Source organism: Anguilla anguilla, chromosome 7 (assembly GCF_013347855.1).
Source record: "Anguilla anguilla isolate fAngAng1 chromosome 7, fAngAng1.pri, whole genome shotgun sequence".
Lineage (NCBI taxonomy): Eukaryota > Metazoa > Chordata > Actinopteri > Anguilliformes > Anguillidae > Anguilla > Anguilla anguilla.
This window is the reverse complement of record NC_049207.1, coordinates 39,029,922-39,053,088: the sequence shown is the minus strand read 5'-3', so window position 1 is coordinate 39,053,088 and position 23,167 is coordinate 39,029,922. Positions and strand designations below refer to the sequence as shown.

General features: G+C 41.2%; 1 protein-coding gene across 6 annotated transcripts in view; it reads left to right on the top strand.

Moving 5' to 3' along the window:
- The window catches only part of LOC118231837 (probable phospholipid-transporting ATPase IA), a 114,286-nt gene that overhangs the window by 13,703 nt on the left and 77,416 nt on the right, over nt 1-23,167 (top strand). For all 6 annotated transcript variants that reach the window (XM_035426133.1, XM_035426131.1, XM_035426135.1 and 3 more), the window contains exons 2-6: nt 7,100-7,214; nt 13,873-13,972; nt 16,137-16,235; nt 21,614-21,659; nt 22,774-22,814. In XM_035426133.1, the coding sequence (XP_035282024.1) occupies nt 7,100-7,214; nt 13,873-13,972; nt 16,137-16,235; nt 21,614-21,659; nt 22,774-22,814 (401 nt within the window). The remainder of the gene's footprint in view (nt 1-7,099; nt 7,215-13,872; nt 13,973-16,136; nt 16,236-21,613; nt 21,660-22,773; nt 22,815-23,167) is intronic.

Genomic DNA, 23,167 nt, shown 5'->3' with positions numbered 1-23,167 from the left:
TTGAGCTGGGGGGGGGGGATTTTCCAGACGCCTGTGCTGTTTTTATTTATTTTTTTCCAGCAGGTCCAGTTACATTTTTCTGTTTGCCAGTTTTGTTTCACTGGTAAGCCCATCTCTAAACATTTCGATCTGTGTCCGTCATGTCAGGGCCCAGCTGCATCATGAAATCGTCCCCAGTCATGCATCTGATCTGACCTTGTCTTTCTGAACTGTGGTGGACAAGCTCTTGACTCTTTCTCCTGACCAGCCCTTTTGCAAAAATATATGTGGAACTTTGCAAATGGATGGCATTCCAGAATTAACTAGTTAGCTCTGCGAACAATGGACAACAGATGTAGTGTCCCTGAAATTGTCTGAATACTCAATTAAGAATTGGTCCATGCGACAGGCAAAAATAAAGCGTCCATTATAGCTGTTTTCTCCTGTTGCCCTTATCTACATTTGAATTGTAGTGATTCTTGTCAGATATGCAGTCCATTCATTGTTGGTAGCTCTATTTTTCCAAGGGTCTATCCTCAGTTGGGGTCACACACAGTATGCAGTCTTTCTAGAAGAAATAAATCTCAGGGCAATTGCAACTGACAACAACCAGTCCTTGCTCCTAGAGGTTACCTTACAAAAAGAAAGGATAGTCACCCTGAAAACTAATGTCTGTAGAATGACCCTTCTTCTACAAGGTCTTATCACCTTTTTTAACCAGTCACTTAACTGTCTTAATTGGACTCTCCAAAATGATGTCATTGTTTTTTTTCTGATTCATTTTTGCATTGGTAATGGTGATCTGTTCCTCACATTTTATTTGTAGCAGGACTGTGGCAACAATAGAAGTATTTTTTTTTTTTTTTTTGGGACGATTAATAAATAATTTAATTTATCTATATTTGTGTCTGTCTGTCAGTGTTTGATGAAGGTGTTCTAGCAGGGAAAATTTCTGATAAGGACGTTGGAGCCAGTTTTCTGACACTTCCACTTAAAGAGCAGTAAAAATGGTCCATTCATGAACACCGCTGGTTATATGCTTAGATTCCACTGATAAACAGGAAGGAAGTCAGTGATCCACATCTCATCCCAGGCAACAGTCAACATTTCCTGAGCATGTGACCTTTTTTGAGTGCCTTGGATACAAGGCACTCTCATAAACCTGCAGGGTTAGAAAATACTAACTGTGGCCTTCATTAATGCCAGTTGAATGTTAGACTACAGTGAAAGTGAACTACATGTTCAGTTTCTGCTGAAAATTGTACAGCAGCCAGGCAATTTGCAGAAAAGGAGAGAGAGCTTCCTTTTTTGTTGAATAACAGGAAATTTTCTAGAATTATTATAAAACAACTCACGTTGAAAATCTTTCATCAAAGACCAGGAACTCTGAACGCAGTGTTCTTGATGAGTTCAATTGTATATGGATTTCAAATGGACACTAGCACACAGGGGTCAAACTCCAGTCCCGGAGGGCTGTGGTGTCTACTGGTTTTCAGGGTGTTCGGGGCACCAGTGGTTCATTTAAGTCATTGATTGTTTAAAGAATCCTCACACCTTGTTCTCAAGGCCTTATTTGGCAGCTGATTGAAAGGAAACCACAAAAAACCACAGGCACAGCAGCCACCTGAGAATTTAGTTTGACACCCCTGCTCTAGCATCTAGCTATACATTGAGGGTGCAATTATTAAAGGACATGTATGCAGTGATCTCTTGTTCTTACTTAGGAACTGCGTTATAGAAGAAAAATAGCAACGAACTGTACAACAAATGCACATTTACGTTTTAACCACACAGATGTTATTCAACAACAGTGCCTGAGAATAAGTGAACAGTGAGCAAGGAACTGCTAATGTCAACTGCAAATGTGGAAACAAGGACAGTTCCCCATTCCATTTCACAGTATTAATTTTGTCTTAAAACAGTTAACCAGTTGTATAAATTTACGCTTTGAAATACTTGAAATACATTTTATCATCTTTGTGCTTTAATGAAAAATAACAGGTTCAAAAAGTATTTGACAGTGTCAGTATGTGTGTTGGCTGTGGACAGTCTGCTCTTTTAAATTTCTTTGAAAGATGTTGGTGTATACTACCTGGGGTTTTCAGGAAAATTTGCAGAAAATATCAGGGATATATTGTGTGAGGCCTTCATTCAGCTTTGCTTAGTGATATTTGTATTGACATTAATTATTGGATCATTGCCATTTAGCTATATTGTGAGGTATTTAGCATGGTGATACTGATTGCAAGCCCAGAGGTGCAAGTACTGTATGTCCAGCATGTAGAGTATCTATTCCGCGATGCGTCTACTCTGTAAAACTCATTGTTCTCTTTTGTATGGATAATATATGCCTGTTAGCTTGCTGCAAGAAAAATTTGAGTATTTTAGTTTATTTTGTGAATGCTTTTTGTGAGAATGGATGTGGGGGAATAGGAGGAGGAGGGGTGTGAATGTGGACATGGCCATTGAATAAAACTTACAAAAGCCCTTTTTTGTTTTACTTTTGTTTTTAAATGTTTTTTTTACAAAGAATGCTTATTATGTAGCTGGGTGATATAATGGGTACTCTGGTAGTGTGATGGTGGTCCACTGCATCATATAGTATGTCCTGAACTGATCTGTTGTGCTGGATTTGGAAATAAAGGGGTACAGGTCTTAAAATTTGCTGGAACTGTAGGCTACAGCATAGGAGACGCCCCTCCAAGGAGTCTATATTTTGTAGGTAATCACACAGGTTCAAGAACAAGTGCAGAGATCGGACTTGGCCATAGGACACAGTGGTCATACCACCATTTATTTTATCAGAACTACAGCTGTGCAATGATGCAAGGCTTAACTATTGTTGGATTGAATGGGAACGTTGTGTGGGAAGCTCAAGGTAAACTTTTATTTATGCCAGAAGAGTAGCCTAATTAGTTCTATGGGTGGTGGGTTCTTGTCGCAGAAGTTGCACTTGTCACTGATTCCATGCTTTTTCTCTCTTTATTTGGCAGTTCCTTGTCTTATCCCCATTTTTAATTCTTTCTGTGATTTTTCAGTGGTTTTGGATGTTAAATATAGCCTAATGCAGCCTGCAGTCAGTTGCTGCAGTCAATGAAAATGGGCACTCCATTGAAGACTAAACCCTCAAACCAAATCTAACTTTAAAGAAACGAAAACACACATTAATCATTTTTTTTTTATTATTTTTGTAATGGAATTTGAGCATGCTCTGTTTCTAACAATGTTTTGTTGAAGACAAAACATGCTCTTTCTTTGGTTCACAAAAGTAATTTGAATACACCAGCTTATCAATGCATTATTTAGGCTACTAGTGGCAATTGCCCTCTGATATTTTGGAACTTCAAACTCTTGTTACTGTTGCTACAGTTGCACATTATTACAATCATGTCCCACTGCTGCGTTTGAGATATGTTGGTTAATGTAATGAATCAATTTTGTGAAACACTCCATGATTTCTGCCTCTTTTTTCAGTTTTCTGTGAATTTGAACAACTTTGCTGTGAGTGCTCTGTGACTTTAGCCACTATTTTCTGTGACAAACACCCAGCATTAATTACTGCTGGCTACTTACTCTGTACTATTTGATGATTTCTGGCTCAAGGAGTTGAAAGTGTGGAGAAGGAGTTGAAAATCGACTCTTGTTGCTTGCGTGAACTTTAAATTCAGCGGAATATATGATCAATATCTCTGCTCGTTATTTGCGCAGTCCTCCCTTAAATGCATGTAAATTGAGGAGAGAAGCACACCGTGTGATGACACGCATACTCTGCTTCCAGCCCCATGCGCCTGTTTCATATATAGCACACATGCTTATGGGACAGAATGTGTCATACAGTATCTGTAGTCCCCTAGTGTACTGGTCTTTTTGACTCTAGTGGCTGAATGCTGCTATTGCAGGAGTCAGCCAGTCAGTCGTTTTTACTTAGAGGTACAGTACTGTTTGTGTTGCAGTTAATTCCATTCTGGGGTATAATATGGCGCAGGGACAAAGTTGGCTATGGTGGAGACGTCCACAGGTTGGTCTGCCCACTTTGATTCTTGTATGTGGCATTTATGACTGGAGGTGATGGCATGGAGTCAAGCATGTCAATGCGTATGTTGCCAATCCACACCTCTCATCTTCAGTAGCCAAAGCCTTAGGGTGTTTGTGTGCCTTGTTCTCTGCTATCACACAATTGGAAAAACAAAGGAAGGTGCTAAGGAAAAACAAACTCGTTCTCCAACCTGTTTCTTGTAAGAACTGAGTTCCATTTGTCCATTATTGACACTTTTCAAACTATTTTTATTACGGGATATTGGCTAGAACACAAACTACTAGGCCTATGTGCAGACTTTTACAAGTATTTCATGATATATGACACTCAGGTACAGACAGGCACCTTTCCAGTCTTCAAGTACAAGCATGCCTTCTGGCACTAACTTGAAAAAATCATTTTTGAAAAAAATATTTCACAGATGTGAGAGTGATCATTACTTTACATGACATGTAGTTATCAGAAAGTCTCATCCATACTTATACACAATAAAATGTTTAGTGCTAAACCCACTTTTTCTGCAGAGTGAACCTATGTAAACTCTCTTAGAGCTGAAATTAACACTACATTTTACTGTGTAGGACATGCACAGTAAAATGTAGTGTGAACAGGTGGAAAGATGGGCCAGCAAATCTGCTGTCCTGACCACCATGGGAAGCTTGAGAGTGACATTGTGACTGGGAGAAGAGACCATGCAGGGAGGAGATAGCCAGCTGCTACAAGGTTGCAGAATGGAGAGATTTGGCCAGGGTGTAGGAGAGTGGTGGTATGGTGAAGCTGTTCCATTCACTGCCTTGTAGACTAGTACCATGGCATTGAACTTGATGAGAGCCATAAACATTGAAATGAGGTGAGGAGGAGTTTGACCTGAACACATTTTGGAAGATTGCTGACAAAGCATGCAGTCGCATTTCTATTAGTTGCAGGGGTTTAGTGACACAAGCAAGGAGACAGGCGAGAAGAGCATTGCAGTAGCACAGGTATTAGAGTACCAGTGCCTGGGCTAAGAGTTGTTTAGACTAGGTTGTGTGAAAGCGGTGGATTCCTTGGATGTTGCATCGAAAGAATCTGCACACCCGACCGACTGCCGCTATATGGAAAGTGAAGGGGAGAAGGTCATCTAGGGTTACCTTTTGGCTTCTTGCAGTGAAAGAGCTCTGAGTGAGCTCTCCTGTAGCATCTAGATTGAAGGAGAGGTCTTACCGTGGAGAGGACTTGGAGGGACTATAGAACACCTCAGGCCAGTATTATAAAGAAACTAATGTTAAATGATATTATGACATTCTAGTAATTGCGTTTTTTAAGGTAATTGATTTCTGGTTTTCTTTAATGCTGTATAAAAATGAGGAAGGCTTGTGTTCAGTAAAATAAAGGAATATGCATTGTGTGACACCACAAGGCCTGATGAAGCCTAAACCAGGAAGAACCGTCAATTGAGCTAGATTTAATATAGGGGGCTGTTTTAAGCGTGGTGTTTCCATGTGAAAATATATGCAAATTATTTGGCTGAACCAGGTTGTTTGGTATTTCTCGTCTGAAGATGTTATACGGTGACAAGGTGGTAATGGGGTTTTGTGCTTGAGAGGTCTAAGGCTACATGTGCAGTGTGTGTGTGTGGGAGGGAGGGAGTGAAAGACTGGGAAACACATGTACCCACATGGCCCTAAACAACCGCATAGACCGTTTATGCCACGGGCCGGCCCTGCAGACGATGATTTAAATACCAATTAGTTTACTGCCCATGGCGGTCCAGTAAAAATGTTGTCTAAGAGCTTACAAAGCTGCACTTGAAGCAGTCTCTGTGTTTCCTGTATTTCAGGCAGTCTCTGCGATTTATCTTCTTCAAACATTCATTGCGATTTATCTACTGTATTTCAAGCAATCTCTGTGATTTCTCTTTCTCTGTTGGTTTTGTGGTCTTTTTCCATAACTACTCTCTCTTTCCCAAACTCAAATTCTTCATCATGACAAATATGATCATATTTGAAAAAGCTGACGTTCACCAAGTTCAAGCTGTTTTTGCTGCTTCTGCTGTTTTTACTACCAGTTGATTTAAATTTTGCAGTACAATTTACAAGTTTTTTTTATACTTTGCATTGGAGTAATGTACCATTTCTGCAATTGCTAACCTTACAGTTGATGTATTGGCCAAATATGTTTAGAAAAACGTAACAAAAACGTTGCTGTGATTTACACATGATTTATTAAGCAGCTCAGTTTTTCTCTGACGACTGCTGATGTGGATGATCTCGTCACTATCGTATAGTTTGTGGTTCCTTCTCTCTGAAGTTCTTTTACAGCGGTTTCATTGGGATATAGAGCTCTTCACAGCCTCTTGAGAACCCTTTTGATCACTGTGGTGATCCACTGTGGGGATCTTTCTGCATGGTTTGCATTACCGATTTTACCGATGTGTGGAAAATTGGGATCCTAACTCAAAGGTTTCATAATCGATTCCCTGGTAGGACACTGCTGAATTGCTTCACTATATATCCAGCAATAAAAGTGGGTAAACACTTACATTTGTGTAAGTTGCTCTAGATCAGAGCATCTGTTAAATGCTAGTAATGTAATGTAGTTTCTTTGTATTTTTCACATTTACTGTGGAAGTGCAGTTTGCTCTTAAAGCTAAAGTTGGTTGTAAGGCGAGCACTGCAGTCTCTTTCATTATTGTCTTTCTTGATAGACATTAGTAGAGTACTGCAGACACTACAGCAAACAGGCCTATGATAAATATGACTGTGATGTCAGTATGAGGAGAAATATAGGAGGGTGTTTGGGATCAAGTGTGGGAGCCAGAGCTCAGTGGGTGTTTAGCTGCTTCAAAGGGCCATGTGTCCCAAGCCCTCTCTGCTGGAGTCAAAGCATCTAGACAGGAGCATGGTCACGACCGAAGAGATGGCAGAATAGATGCTCTTATCGATCGATGCCACCGCGTGTAAATGGAACGCCACCGCAGCGGCTGCACCCTTTCATGGGAAAGACATCTGGCAGCCCGAGATGTAATTTCACACTTGTGAAAAAGTGCGGCGTGCAACAGACGACTCCTAATCCAGTCCTCCTCTTGCTTCGCCCCTTTCCCAGGCTACGAGAGGACAGAGGACTCCTCCAGTAAGATGTCGGCGACTGCCCAAGAAGACGGCAGAGTGATCTTCATCAACCAGCCCCAGTACGCCAAGTTCTGCGGCAACCATGTCAGGTGGGATTACATTAAATTACATTACCAGCTCCTCACCCATTATACTACACTGCCGGGATCACAGCAGGTCGTGCACCAGAATTTGGGGCCGAGCTCAGGGGCTTGGTCCCTAGCTGCTGTAGGGAACCCATGTGATGTGGGTACATTAGCAACTAAGCTGAAAACTAAGGTTGATTTTAAAAATTTGGTTACTGGATTATTGGATTGGCTCTGTTGCCAGAAAGTGTGGCAATTTAAGGATAATCTATAAAGCCAACTTGTCTATTAGAATGTTTTGCATTTGTATTTTGTTCCTGAAAATGTGTGCAGAAATATTCAGCTGCCATGCATTGGTCGTTTCTTTCTTTTTTCTTCCAAGACATATTGGATGGAGATGTGAGCAAGCAGGTATTCATTTATGACAGAATAGGGTGAATTGTGTGTACGTTATCTGCAGTGAGGTTTAGTCGTTCAAGAGCAGGCTATACTGTAAGTTAATAGAAGCAATTAAGTATATTCAGTGATGCAAAAAAGGAAGAAATATATTTATTTTATCATTATTTGTGTAACTGGGTGTACACAAGCATACACCCACACAGACACACAAATATGTGTGACTATTGAACATGTATTGAACATGAGGCGCTTCCTAATGCAGGTTATTCTGTAAAGCTGGTTTAGTGGACATGGGGCTGACTGCAGTGCTTCTGCTGAAGCCACACATGCTGTGATAGGTCAGCGTAACCGTCCTCCACTTCACACCCGGCCTTTCCCAGCATGACACTTTCATCTACCTCTGTGAGCTTCCGCGTCAGGTCCCCTCCCCTAATACAGCATACTGGCAAAGTGTGACATCAGAGTACATCAACAAACTCCATCTTGAATCAAAGAGCTTCAAGCACATATCAGATCTGTCTAGTTAGATGGCTATTATTTAGATTGCTATTAGAGTAATGTTGTCGGTTTTGTCGGTGTTGTTGGTGATTAATAATGAAATTAACAATGAAAAAAAATCAGTTCATGCAGATTGATGGAACAGATGCTTCATTTCATGAACTCTGTCATACAGTCTGAATGATTATTGGTTTTCCATTGCGAGCAGATGCCATTGATTTCCTAGACTGACAGGTCAATACCAATTTATATGTAAGAGGAGTTCAAGTGCATGTGTATTAGGAGTGTACTAAGCGCTGAATTCTCCGTACCTTGACATTAGAATCACCTTACTGTTAGTAGCCAGTCAGCACCCTGGTACGCAACCAATTCCTCAGGGAATTCCCCAGGGTTGCATTGCACCAGTTATGTACAAGTTCTTTCCTTGCTAATGTCATGTATAAATTATCCTCTAATCCCCCATAATCTTTGCCAGTTAGTTTTACAGTAGACAAGCTAACTAGCCTGTTACCTGTTTACAAATTTAATTTACTAGCTGGCTAGCTAGATAAGTAATATATTGGTAATGTTACCGGCTGTTTTTCATCACCTTTAACTTCCTCATTTGAGAAGCTACATATGAATCCAGCCATATGTAATGGCAGTTAGCAGGCAAACTTGCTCTTTTGTGATCACCGGCACCTTCTCTGTTCTGAAACAAGTCATGAGCCAGGAGCCATCTGTGTCATTCTGACAACTCAACCATGACAAGATGCAAACATGGAAATGCCTTTGAAAAGCAATGCATTCTAAATCCACAGCCACAAGGTTTTTGAGGGAGGAAGTGGCAAACAACCAGGACTTGGTAGCCTGTAGCTACTACTAATGGGGTTGACTGTCTTTGTAAGAATGCAAGATATTGTACCTCTGCAGTTGAGTCACACATAATTGTTTAAGTTTGCTCGTTACTGACGCAATGTCAAAGATAATGTAAATTCAACATAGAAATGTAATCTAACAGCACTTCTCCATAAGCACACCAACATTCAAAAAAGCTGACATTAATGGGTTATAAATACATTTAGGTTTTTGTATTTAGATATTGAAACATGTTTGTTTTGAAAATGCATTTTTTAAATTATTTTTTAAAGCGGGTAAATTCATTTTAAATTATTAGACTTTTTGCATTTATAATACTGACAAGGAGAAGGGAAGCCATCCAAGCCAGTTGGCTGCAGAAACCAGAGACCACAAAGAAAGAGCACACTTGTATAAGCTGTAAGTTAGGACCATGAAACACTCTTTTCTGAAGATACACTACATTTTCAAAAGTATGTGGACACCCCTTCTAATTTGTGGTTTTGGCTATTTAAGCCACACCCTTTGCTAACAGGTGCATAAAATCAAGCATACAGCCATGCAATCTCCATTGACAAACATTGGCAGGAGAATGGGCCATACTGAAGAGCTCAGTGACTTTCAACGTGGCACTGTCATAGGATGCCAGCTTTCCAACAAGTCAGTTTGTCAAATTTCTGCCCCGCTAGAGCTGCCCCAGTCAACTGTAAGTGCTGTTATTAGGAGACACAACAGCTCACCCACAAAGTGGTAGGCCACACAAGCTCACAGAACAGGACCATCGAGTGCTCACACGTGTAGTGCGTAAAAATAATCTGTCCTCGGTTGCAACACTCATTACAGAGTTCCAAACTACCTCTGGAACAACATCAGCACAATAGCTGTTCATCAATAGTTTCATGAAATGGATTTCCATACATCTGGATGTGATGTTCAGGTGTCCACATACTTTTGGAAATGTAGTGTATCTGTATATAAATTCAATGTGTGTGGGAAATGGGAATTAAAGGCTGAAAAAAGAGATGTGACCCACTAAGATGTATCGCAGTGAGGGGAAAAAGTAGTGTGTTTGTATGTGTGCATGTATGTATACATGTACGCAATGTAATGCAGCAGAGTGTGGAACACAGAAGGGAAGGGATGTAATCGAGAGACAGTACAACAAGAACCAAACACAAGAAATGCAGATAAAAACCAGCTAAGGAACCTGTGCATTTATTTGGAGATCCAGTCTGCTGGACAATATATAAAAAGGAAAAACATGTACCAGAACAAGGAACCTCAACCTCTTGGCTGTTTTTCCACCCAGGTTTTTTCCAGAGTGGGTAACACACATGGTCTTCTTCCTCCAGGCTATTCACACTTTTCACAGAGTTTGTACCCTTTTAGTTTTACCACTCTATTTAATGAGTTAATCACTTTCCCCAGAGAGTAACTCTTTTACCATCTGTGTTTAATGAGCTAATCGCCTTAACCTGTTTGTGGAGTTTTTGCAGCTAGACCTTTGCTTCAGGAGGAGCTATTTTTAGGTTGTCTTAGGTGTGGCTTTTAGGTTTTAAACATTGGGTATGGCTTTTGTACTTTTGAAAGAACAAAGGGTTACCAGACATCTCGTTATTTTTAGAACAGCGTCATATTTCTCATATTTCAGCCTTATTTCATGTGTCCCTGCTTATTCTGAGAATATCTTGATTTATCCCTTCATACCATTAAAAAAAAGAAATCTGGTCACGCTTAAGTTTCTACAACTCCTCCAGTCACAATTCACGTGGCTCTGCCACAATATGTCTGTTTGGTCACATATTCATGAATGATTGTGTTGGTGTCTATATGTAGTATATATTTGTGTCACTGCTGCATACTGTTTGAATGTATTTGGAGAAGTAGGCCTATTTGTGTATATGAGAGCGAATGAGAGTGAGAGAGTGTGTTGGTGTTCTACGTGACAGGCTGTCAATCAGACGCTTCTGTTTTTGATCGAATGTGTGTCCCCCATTGGCCCCCTCCCTCTCGCTCCAGCCCTTTCTGCTGTCCTCTTAGGCTCACAGGTCAGTTCTGTTTCTGGATGGAGTGACAGCCAGGAGTAAACAAGCCGAGATGTAATCACATGATATTACCTCTGAAGAAGCTGCCACAGAGTCACACGGCATTAATGTGCTGATAAATCCTCCAAGCGCCAGTGCCTCTTTACTCCCCTGCAGCCAGCTCTTTGGCTCCCTCTCTAGTCTTTCTTCACATGCTTTTTCCCCTTATTCCAGCTGGGTTATGATTCACTTCAAGTGGCATTTCCTGCAATTCTTGTAATTCAAAATTTTGTCATTTGTAATTTTGTAGTGAATGGGGTTGTCCAAAGTTGCTTGCATTTGTCTTGCATAAAATGTGTGTGTCCAAATTGCAAGTTGTCCTGAAAAAGTGTGCTGTTGTAAGAATTCCCTCAGACACACCCAAACAGTGGAAGTGTTTGAGTGGCGAAGGAACGCATGTAGTATTACCCGGTAATACTGGAATGGGGTTAACCTCTCATCCGTGCTAACACAGAGTGTTTTAACCTCTCCTCTGCAAACAGTTTTGCATAGATGGAGACTGCAAATGATCAGTATTAGAGCTCTATATGAATTGCTATCTGTATTGGTAGATGCATAGATACAATTGTGTGCCTTGCTATAGCACTAATGTATAGGCAAGTGACTATGGGGTGCAGATATTATGAGTTCTGTGTGTATGTTAGGACTTTAAAACTGTTACGTGTGCAGCGATAAGAGTCAGAGGAATGCCAGGTTAAGGTGAATGCAATTCTTTGTATAGTATGTTTAATGATTGCACTATACAACGGAGAAAAATGTGTGTAATGGAATGGGTATACGCGAATGCCTCGCAGGCAGTTGTAGGCCTATTTGACAAGTCTCCTTGAAACCCAAGTCACCAAGTAAAGACACAGTCATAACAAAACAGTAACATTATCGATCCTGCTTGTCCAGTCTCTGTAAGCCTGTCACACCTGGTTAACCTTAGCAACTGCCATCACAATTGTTGAATCGCTGTCAACACAGTAAACACAATCTGTTTTCCTTTGGGGGTCTGATAAGGGGCACTCTCTACAGTGTTGTTCTTGGATAAGGTTATCCGTGTTAGAGCAGTGACTGTTTTTAGCTCAATCTAAGTTCTACCGTGTGAGTGATGGTGTGTTTAGTGTAATTTACTGGAGGTATATGGGACAAGGGAGTACTGAGTTGCAGGTACAATTATTATAGTATTGTAAGGAATTAGATTTAGTCGCTGGGGGGAAAACATGTTTAACTGACTCCATTAACTTCAAATCCTGTAAAGTGAAGATGTATGTGAATACAGGTTCACGTATACGTGCATTGGCTGTTCTGAAAAAGGGGGAAAAAAACAGTTTATTATGACTCAATATGACCGTTGGCAATAACCGAGGATAGGCAGTTTCAATGATGGAAAAGGTGAACACTTTATTTTACAAAGCAAGAAAAAGACCGCTATGAAAAGACATACAAACTAACAAACTAGGACAAAGAAAAGGAACACAAAGTGAGTAGTAATGAATGCCCAAATATTCTGTACAGCAAAGACTGTGGTACCAGGAGAACTGTTAAGCAGATTCTCCTTGAATGTTTCTTTGGGTTTCCCTTAAATCCAATCATGAGAAAGCCTTCCACACCCCACAGCTCCCTTGGTTTGCCCAAATAAGGTCTGGACATGAATAGGCCGGTAACATCTGCCCCACCAAGAAACCCCCCCTACTCCTCCAGAAAGAGAGAAACTGCACTTCCCCCCTCCTCTGTAGACACAGGAGAAGCATCAAAATCCAGTGACAGTAATAAGATACTTTGTACGATGGCACGTGATCCTATGATTTTACCTATCAATTCTCCAAATACTTCTCTATGGGAGTCCATGGTGGTGACCCATCTGTGACCCAGACACTTGTGTAGGCATACCTATGTATAAATATACTATGCTTTACATACTTGTGATCATAACCCCACATACCATGTCATACCCGTTCAGTGTGCTTGTCTATGTATGATATTATTCGCAGTCCCCCACATTTATCATATCATCCTTAGTTATCCACATGCAAATTCGTATGCATTCTTTCAGTCGATGGTAGTAGTTTTGTCTGACCCAGGAGAGCCTGGGCCATTGTCCATGGATTGCAGAGCAGCAGTTTATAGCCCCCAACTGAAATACTTATTGACCCTCCACCTGGTATGGTCACAGCTCCAAGAGGGTAATATCCTGTCATCTGATTCCTCCAACTCTTCCTGGAGGATAGGCCATGTGAACATTGCTTCCCCTCAATAAATGGGGCCGAAAAAGACAGGCCCATGCAGCTTTCAGCTGCTGTCCCTATCCTGGGGTGTTTTATGGCTCCACTCAGCTCCATTCATGCACGGCAGTGGAATTCTACAACTCCGCCAGTGTGCGCGCCATGGAAGAATATGTCCCATTATGAAGGGACAAAAGAGTTGATTTGGAAAATTGAAATTTTACCTTACAGTATGTGGAAGTCATTCCATGAATTTAATAATTAATAAATCCAGAGTAATGTTAAATGACCTCAAATATTGGTTCTTATAATTAACAGTACTTATGGTCAGTTTATTAAAAATGCTGCCACTAGGGTAATTTTTGTGGTAAAAGTTTAGATAATATTGAATGTATTCAAGGCAAGCACAGCACATGTACTGTATTTTCATATCACATATATAAATCAGCAATTCATTAAGCAAGTGGAAGAGAACTCATTGGTTCTGAGTCTCATTTCAACAGCCTCTCCACTGCTTTCTCTCTCTCTCTCTCTCTCACACACACACACACACACACACATACACTCACTTACTCACTAATTCACTCACTCACATGTTCTCTCTCTCTTTCTTTCTTTTTATATCACTCACTCTCTCCATATTCTGCCCCTTTGCAGCACTGCGAAGTACAACGTCCTCACATTCCTCCCTCGGTTCCTGTATGCTCAGTTCAGACGGGCGGCCAATTCCTTCTTCCTGTTCATCGCACTCCTGCAGGTAGGTGGAACTTGTACCCGGCACACAGAAAATGTTTCCAGAATGTTGTGGAACATCCAGTTAGATTCCCATTTTTTTAGCTAATGGTATGATGGGAACATTTCCCAAACTGTCTCAGAACATGTTATTCCATACAATTCCTTTAAAAAAATAGTAATTTGTTAGCATTACTTAATGGTTATCATTTTAGTCATGAAAAATATTGTGGAGGATATGTATCAGAAAGAAAGACCTGGGTCAAATTTTTAAGCATTTGACACACACAGTGTATCAAATATATTTGTATTTCATGCACAAACTACAGTAGCTCAGACAAAATATTTTTAAAATGTTTTTTAATAGATAATCAACTGCTGTGCTATTTGCCAGTAGTAAGTAGAAATAATAGTTAGGTATATAGTTAAAAAGTAGTTATTGTTAAAAGGAGAACTTCAGCTTGCAGCCACTTTTTATCACTACGTCACCAATTTAAAAGTAAGTGGAACGTAAAGGTGAGAAGAACCTTGCTGTTCTTTTGCCATTCATGTGTTTGTGCTCAAAGGCATTCAAAGCCCAGAACCCTGTCCTCCACTGGAGAGGAATGAGGGCTTCTAATACATAGCAGCTTATGTCAGCAGCCTAGGAGAGATGGCTTTTTGAAGGCGCAGCTGGTTCGAGCTCGTACCGCCTCGCTGTCTGTGCAGCAGCCTTGACCTTTCAGGCAGCATGGCTCGTTCGGGCATTGAGAAAGGGCGGTGAACGAACGAACGAACGAATGGTGAACGCAATCTCTGCAGTGGTGCTAAAAGATGGAAGAAATGCATGTTGGCGAACTCTCATGCAGTCACCTTCATCCCCATTGTCAGCTTGGAGAAGGAAACAAAAAAACTACTTTCATCCCCTCCCACCATGATTGGAAAGCCCAATCACGATCGTATCCCCATCTTTTCCCGGGGTGATCACTGGCTTGCAGCTCACAAGCTAGGTTATGCTGTACAGAGGTCTGAGACTGGGCCTACCCTGTTGAATGAAATGCTCCCTCCCCATGGTTGATAATGAATAGTATTGATTTCTGTGGATTTGTGGGATAGGTCGCTGTCAGCAGTCGGCAGAGATATGCCTCAGTTGGATGTGAGCCCAGAGCCTCCCTCACTTGTTTTCATCTATCCACATGCAAATCAGTTCAGGGCATTGATTTCAGTCTTTACTGTATGCCCTATGGACATTGGTGCCACTTCACATTTGAGAAACAAATTGGCAGCGGGAAAGCCAAATCACAAATTCCTCTTCTGTAGAAATCTTAAGCCGCGATTACCATGTACCACAGGCAGGTGCTTCCTCAGGTAACCACAGGGGGTTTTCAAATGCTTGCACTGCAGAATTGGTCACAAGCCTTTATCTCGATGAGCATGCCCTGAAAACTAACTCCAGTAGTAGAGCAAAATTTGGATGCATGTGTGTGTGTGCCAGCCTTTCCTTATCTGACCCAAAATAACCCAGTGTGGCATTGCCATCCCTCTCCTGCTACCCTCTCGTGCCTCAATGACTAATGGCTTTGCCCGAGTTGCCCTCCCCCACCTGCAGCCCACCGCACCCCACAGCCTGCCCCACCCCATTCCACCTCACCTCCGCCTGACAAATTGCGTCCTGCTCAGCTCAAGGAGAGCCGTGTCAGAAAGAGATACGGTTCATTCGAGGACTGGGACCTTGCAGTATGCTTTATCACCATGATTGGGTGATGGGTGGGTGAACTGGTGGTTTCTGGGTTAGGAGCAATGAGCATTTCTCCAAATGGACTCCATGGAGAGGCGACTTCTTTAGCGCTTCCTCCCTACTCTGTGACAGATGCTGTAACAACGATGATGACTCGTGCTTTGGTTATTTGAGTTGACAGCTGTTTCAGAACACCTTAGATTTGATATAATCATGTGTGGATGGGATTAGTACACAGTCAAGCCACTGGCCTGAATGTGAAATCTGCTGTCTGGTGCTTTCACAGTGACCACAGGAGCACTCTTGTTTGTGTCTTTGAGCAACTGAAGTATAGCAGTTATTATATGTTATATTGTGTCCAAATATTTTTTAGAATGTTATTTACTCCAAGCTGTGTCCTAATGTGGTTCCAGTTGCCATGGTTCCAAAGTGCTTGGTAAGTGGTAACACATGCATGCTCGTTTCATTCCAGCAAATTCCTGACGTATCTCCAACGGGACGCTGGACCACCCTGGTCCCTCTGCTTCTCATCTTGGTGGTGGCAGCAGTGAAGGAGGTCATCGAGGACCTGGTGAGAAAAGTCGGACTCTCACTCAGAATCACGCTCAATTTTAGATTGACGCACACTGCAACTCACACTCGCTCCTATAATCATATTTTCATCTCGCACTTTTATGACAAGCAGACTCACTCTCACGCTCAAACCCACGTTCACACTTAGTCATAATCAAACTCACACAATCATACTTCCTCCTAGACTTTCACTCGCATGCATACTCATACGCCCATATTTACACTGACACTCAGTCTTATGCTCACATTCGTGCTAACCCCCATACTTACACCCTTAAGCACCTGGGCTACAACGTCCAGGAACAGTAGCCAAGAACTTAAGCACCTATGCTTCCTGGCGTATTTTTTTCCCCCGTAATTTGTAAGTGAATTAACCTTTAAACCTTGGTAGGTAACAGGCCATTTCATCCTTGTTTTATGCCTTTTATAAATATATCTGTTTACTTAGTAAGTAACCATTTCTATGATATACTTGGTAACATTGCCAGTAATAATGCAGCATATTCTGGTTGCTCAGAAGAAAGGGAACTGAACAAATTTTAAATGATGTATCTCTTTTCACACCCATTCTACAATGAAGTGCTTGTTATGACTGTAAGGTGAAATTTTCTCTGAGCATAGCAGACAGACTTGAATTCTTTCACTCCTTACCTCTGAATTACACAGTGCTTTCATTGATATTTGGAATGCAGGCCATGTTTTACACAAAATTAACAGACCCGTGTACAGCCTGTAGTTGTCTCTCGCTGGATGGTGGTGGGGCGTCTCGGGGGTTGTTGTGTCCCTGAGCTATTAAAATGACGCCAAAACATGAAGAATGACATCCAAGTTTTTTCCTTTCTGTGAAGTTAATAAAAAATACTGCAACACGAAAAAATGCCAAATCAAGTTACCTATACATTTTGATGTCTGATGTCTGTTCTGTCATGTCTACATCATTTGTGTCATGCAACTACATTACCAGGAAGGAAGTGAGTTATTTTGAAGCTGCAACCGTTAATTACCACATGATCTTCATAATGCTATGGAATGGATGTGTCAACACTGCTGTATCTAGCACACATCTAATGTGTGACCCCAATAGATACACTGAGCAGGGTAATTGGGTTTGTTTACAGCTGTCTCTGTGTCCAACGTTTGTTTAAAAAACAAACTTTAACTAGAAAGTTAATGTATGGAGAACTGCAGTATAAACCAGATTATACTGAGATACAGCATGGGATTAAACCCAGTAAGGTTTATTTTAGCCTGTCTTAATTGCCTATGCCTTTAAGGTAACTAAGCTGTTACTGTAAATGTCATTGGGTGCCCCACCTGTTTTACTACGTCACCACCACTGCATGGAGCCTGTGGTTGTCCAGTACGCTCAATTTATGTCATTTCAGTCTCTAGGCATTTTTTCTCCATTGTGGAGTCACCCTCTGCAAAGTTTCTGCATCATCGATAATGCACCCACATCCATATGAAGATCACTGTAGCACAGTATGTGTGCTCTTCCAATATGCTTTTCTTTGGGCAAGTGAACGTTTTTTAGTGATTCAGGACTTAAACTATGCTTTAGGTGGGCTTGTTTTTGACACCTGGTAATCTGTAGGCAGTAATGCAGTGTTAGCCCGTGGAACCTTGGAGGACTTACGCTAATCCTTTGAATCCCATAAATCACGGCTGCCCTACCCTGTTCCTGGAGGCCTACCACCCTGTAGGTTTTCTTTTCAGCCCTAATTTGGCACACCTAATTCTGTTGATTAGCAGCTCAATGAGAACTCTAAGGTTGAATGAGGTGTAGTTTGTTGGGGTTTGAGTGAAAACCTACAGGATGGTAGATCTCCAGGAACAGGGTTGGACAGCCAAGCCACAGGTTATAGTTGGCCAATGACATAGCCTCTACTCTACACTGGCAGATAATGTCTGGCTAATAGGGCTCAGTCCATATGCAAGGCAAGCACTTTAATTTGCTGAACCACTTTCCTAGTTGCAAGCAGAAGGACTCTCTTGTGGCCAAGAGGCTTGTGCTGACATTAATGTTAGTCATTAATGCATTGGCTGTGAAATCCGAACTCCCTTTCTTCACACCACAGGGGTGGCTATCCAATCATATGCCAGCCCAGCATTTTTGGGGCCCTAATGTGAATGTTACTATGTGTCTGTGGGGGGTTTGGGGGGTGGGCAAGGTCAGCCAGGCTCTGTATGTCCAGGTTATGCACCGCCTACGAGTGGACGTGATGGACAGCCACCATGGAAACATTTTCCTCCCACTTGGCCAGATTCACTCCATCCTTTCCCAACAGACATCTAAAAATGTTTATTCACAAAGGGTGTATGTTTGAATCAATTTTGTAGCAGTGTCTTTTGTCTAATGTGAGGAAGGTTTGGAGGATGTTTGGAAGGGTTTCAGTACATCTGTCTGTGAGAAGTTTGAGTGGTTTCACCTTTTTAAACCTTTATTTAACCAGGATACCTCCATTGAGATCTCTTTTTCCAAGAGAGACCTGGCCAGGAAAGGCAGCAGTATAGTTTCGGACAAAATAATAAAATTCTCATCAAGACAGTCAAGCTTAAAGTGCTATATAGCAAAAGTGCAAGGGAAAAATATCAAATTATCGTTTAGAACAGTTGCGGTTATCAGTAGACTCTGATTCCAAAGACTTTACAGTGACTGTAAATTCACTGAGAGTAACTAGGTCCTGAAGTGGGTGCAGGAAATGCGGGTCTCTGACTCCTTCATCTTCTAATAGGAAGGTGATTTATAGCAAACATTCAGTTTCTAGGAATTTCAGTCATGAAAAATAACTCATCAAAGGGCCAGCATGGTAGCATCTCCTTCCCTCATGCATTCATTACAGGAAGGAATTGCCTTATGGGGAAATGAGGTGGGGCTCAGAGACAGGGATGAAAGTGTGGAAAAGGATTCCATCTCCACTCTTTTTACCCTCTTCACCATTTTCTTTGCTACCCTGTGTTGTGGCCAACAGCAGAACACACTGTGGTGTCTGTCACTTTGTCATTGCTCATTAATCTCTGTGACAGGGTGATTAAGCCGTCCGTCTTCCCCACACATACAGTATCTCCAACAGATTGTGGGATTGAAAAAATCCATGGCTGTGTGGTTTGTTCCTCCAGTGGAGTTGCCTGAGGTGCACATGTTGCAGAATGGATAGTCAAGTTCAGTTCAGTACAATGACCATCTCATGTCTTGCCCTGCTATGAAATCTATGGTTACTGAGGGTTACCATGGCATGTTTCTCCAAATTATTGTATGTGCATTATTGTATTGTGTTTTTGTTGAACTGGAAAATGTATTTCACTATAAGTAGAATATATTCATAATAATAATGTTTTGTAATCAGATATTTTTTCCTAAAATTTCTAATATTGCAGTAGTGGATTATTACATTGTATAGAGGTATTGTGCTAAGTATTGTGCTATGTCTAAATTGATAGAAGAGGGTGTTGTCATCATTCAGTATACCTCCATATAAATTTCAGCTCTTAATTTTCAGTGGTTAGAATCTGCATGCATTTCATGGTGGGAGATTGTCTGGTGCTTGTTCTTTGTCGGATTCCATTGAAAGTTATTATTTAATTGCTGCGGGAATATTAAGAGCTGACTCCCATCACATCTGCTGTTCTATATTTGGAAAACTCTGGATGAACTGCAAAAGCATGGTCTCTGTGGACTTAAAAATCGGTTGGCTGGTTTGATCAGGTTCTTTGCAGACTGTCTGATCAAACATGACAGTTAAAGTTTGGAATAGATTAGATCTGCCCCACTTATTTGTGTGTGTGTGTGTGTATGTGTGTATGTGTATGTGTGTGTGGGTGTGTGTGTGTGTGGCTCAAATGACGCAGACAGCTGTTGCACTGCCAGTGTGAGGGAGGCTGGGTAAAGATGCTACCTGAAAGCCAAATGGAAGATGAATATGCCCCACACTCAATCTGGGTGATCTGTGGGAAATCTCTGTATGTACAGAACACAGCTGGAGTCATCAGCCCTAAGGTTGCAGACAATACTCAAAGCATGATCCCCCATTTCACTCAATCCCTGAGCATTCCGGTAATCTCTGCACAATACATTTTAATGCACCACGCAAAAGGTGCAGATTGTTTTTTTGCCAACAGAAAGGACTGCATCCGAAGATGAGCCTCATTTTTTTTCCTCTTAGAGAACACACTGTTCTTGCTTCATGTGCTTGTTTGGGCAGCCTTTCAGACACTGCAACTTCTCAGTACTAGTACTGAGTATCCCTGTAGGCACTTTGTCCCTCTGTGACCAGGGCTGGATAGCCCTTCATGCCCTGCAGGAGAAAGGGGAAGGGCCCTTCTTTAGCCTCTGCCATCATGCAAAGTGTTCCAGGATTTGGTTCAACTAGCCACAGCTAGTCAGCAACTAGATGCAGCTAGCTAGCGTCCTGATCCAGAGATGAATAAGATGGATCGATATCTGATCTTTCACCCCGTATTTTCCTGTCGTTATTTTGTTGCACATCTCTGTGTTAGATATTGATCTGTGATTGATACATACCCAGCTGTTTTTATCCTGAAATAGACCGCACAGATTGGGCACACATGCAAGCATCGATCTACAGAAAGCAATTGAATGTTAAATATCACGGTTGTGACCTTCTGACAGGCTAGAGTTCTGTCCAAAGGACGTACCTGTGCAGCTACTACTTCCTAACACTCTAGAGTACAGAGTAGGCACCTCAATAAAACTGCTTTCTGGCCTACCTCTCTTTCACTGGGTGCCTGTGTTGCCTACACAAGTGGCAGAGTATCCCTACAACAGTGGTCAGAATTGTATTATGTGAATTGTAAATGGTATTATAAATGTCATTAAAACAAGTGCTTCTATATGTCAGACGTCAAAGAAAATAGGAGACTGGAAAATAATGAAAAAGGACGCAATAAGAGAGTATCGAATATATTCAATCATGTTAACATTTAACATTATGTTAAACAAGCTGATTAAAATAGCATTGTTTAACTGCTGGTCTGTGATTCTCCCAAACAGCCAATCGTAGTGAGATAACCGACTATCCGAGGGGAGACCGCACACTCCACAAAAGTATGGAGCCGTTGATAATTTCCAAAGAAGGATCACAAAATGGAACACTTATGCAAACAAACTTTCCATTGATTTTTAAATCATAGTAAATTTGTTTTCAAACAATGACATTGGCGTATTATACTTTTAGGTGGTGGTTAGTTTAGGTTTGGGGTTGGTGTGTTTGTGTAATATTAAAATAAATCAGCTTACTTCTGCCTTTAAAAATTGATTGCAGTTTGCTCATTATCAGTTTGTGTCATGCTTACCCTCAGGGAAGATTATTGTATTGATTTTGCTGTCATGTCATCATTGAAATGTTTGTCTTTTAGAAGCGCCACAAGGCTGACAACGTAGTGAACAAGAAGAAAACGCAAGGTAATGTGTGTGTGTGTGTGTGTGTGTGTGTGTGGGTGTAATATTAATAACTATAATTATACTAGTGGCAATGCTAGTACTCCTACTACAACTTCTAATACTACTACTACTATACTACTACCACTACTACTTATACTAATGCCACTAATACTACAAATACTAATACTCATAATAATATTAGTAGTTATCATAGTGGTTGTTGTAAGAAGATGATGAGAATGATTATTATTACCATAAAAATGATAATTAAATTTAAAAAAAATATATATATAATTGCTCTGTAATGACGTTGGTACCATTTATTTGATTAGCTGGCACTAGTGCTGAGGCTTAGGCCCTGTCAGTCAAACCACTATGCCACACCATGGTTCAGCTTGCAAAGTTCACAATGCACAATATGTCCAGAATGGCATCATCAAGAGAGACGAAACATGTCAAGTAGTGCCTCTCTGCTTTGCACTGACCCCAGCAGAGCAGCAGCGTTTGGTTCCGTAGATGGATCACTGTTTAGCCCTGTCAGATGCTTCTGTGCCTGTCTGATCTGTGTGTGAAGCTCACTCAGCAGGCTGTCTGTTGTCTCTGATGTGCATTTGGGTTTGAATATGCAAAGAACTGCAGGGCAGGCTATCGATTATGCTTGGCGGAAGACGCCCTTGTGTCTTTATTGCCCCCGAGTAAGAAAGACGCAACTTTCCTTCCACAGACAGCAACTTTTCAACTTTACTAAAAATTGTGATGCTCCTCTTTCAGAATGTATGGCCATGGTCTGAATCACAGATGTGTTATTGTTCTGTTGTAGAGGTGCTTTCAAAGGGTCTATATCAATTTAAAAGGATGAAATGGACATATTTGTTGTAGAATCTCAAGACGTCTAAGCAAACTGATTGCAGTTAAGCTTAATAAATCTTTCATAAAGCTTATATAACGTTTTCATTAGCGATTTATTGTTGCTTTAAGTGTAAATGGTGGATTATGGCTGACATGGAATGCCCGTGTTTTTTATTTCCTGTAACATGCGCTATATTACGGTGACAGCTATGTCAAATAGCTTCTGGTGGCATTTTGTGAAGAATAATAATTATTGAGTTTACTTTTCTCTCCTTCCTTTTTGTAGTGCTGAGAAATGGATCTTGGAAGATTGTCCACTGGGAGAAGGTATGCCACTCTGACCTATCGCTTGTGGTCAGGGTACAGTAGATAGGCAGATAGGATATTCAAGCTCATAGCTGTATGCATTTTGTTATCCTGAGCCCTTCTGAACTCAGGAAGTGACCTATGCATTATTAATAGCATTAGGCTGGGCTAATGCTAGAGAACAGATGCAGAATACTTTTTTTCTTAACCACAATGCTCCCCTCCAGTCTGTGCATATTAATAGAAGAAGGAATTCCAGGAGTGACTTGTTCCTGTCTGTAATTACATTTTTTTCCACAATGTGTCCTTGTCAAAATGGCCAGTGGTGTGGGTGTGTGGAGATGTTTAACATCACTGTCCTGGTTTAAGCCTCT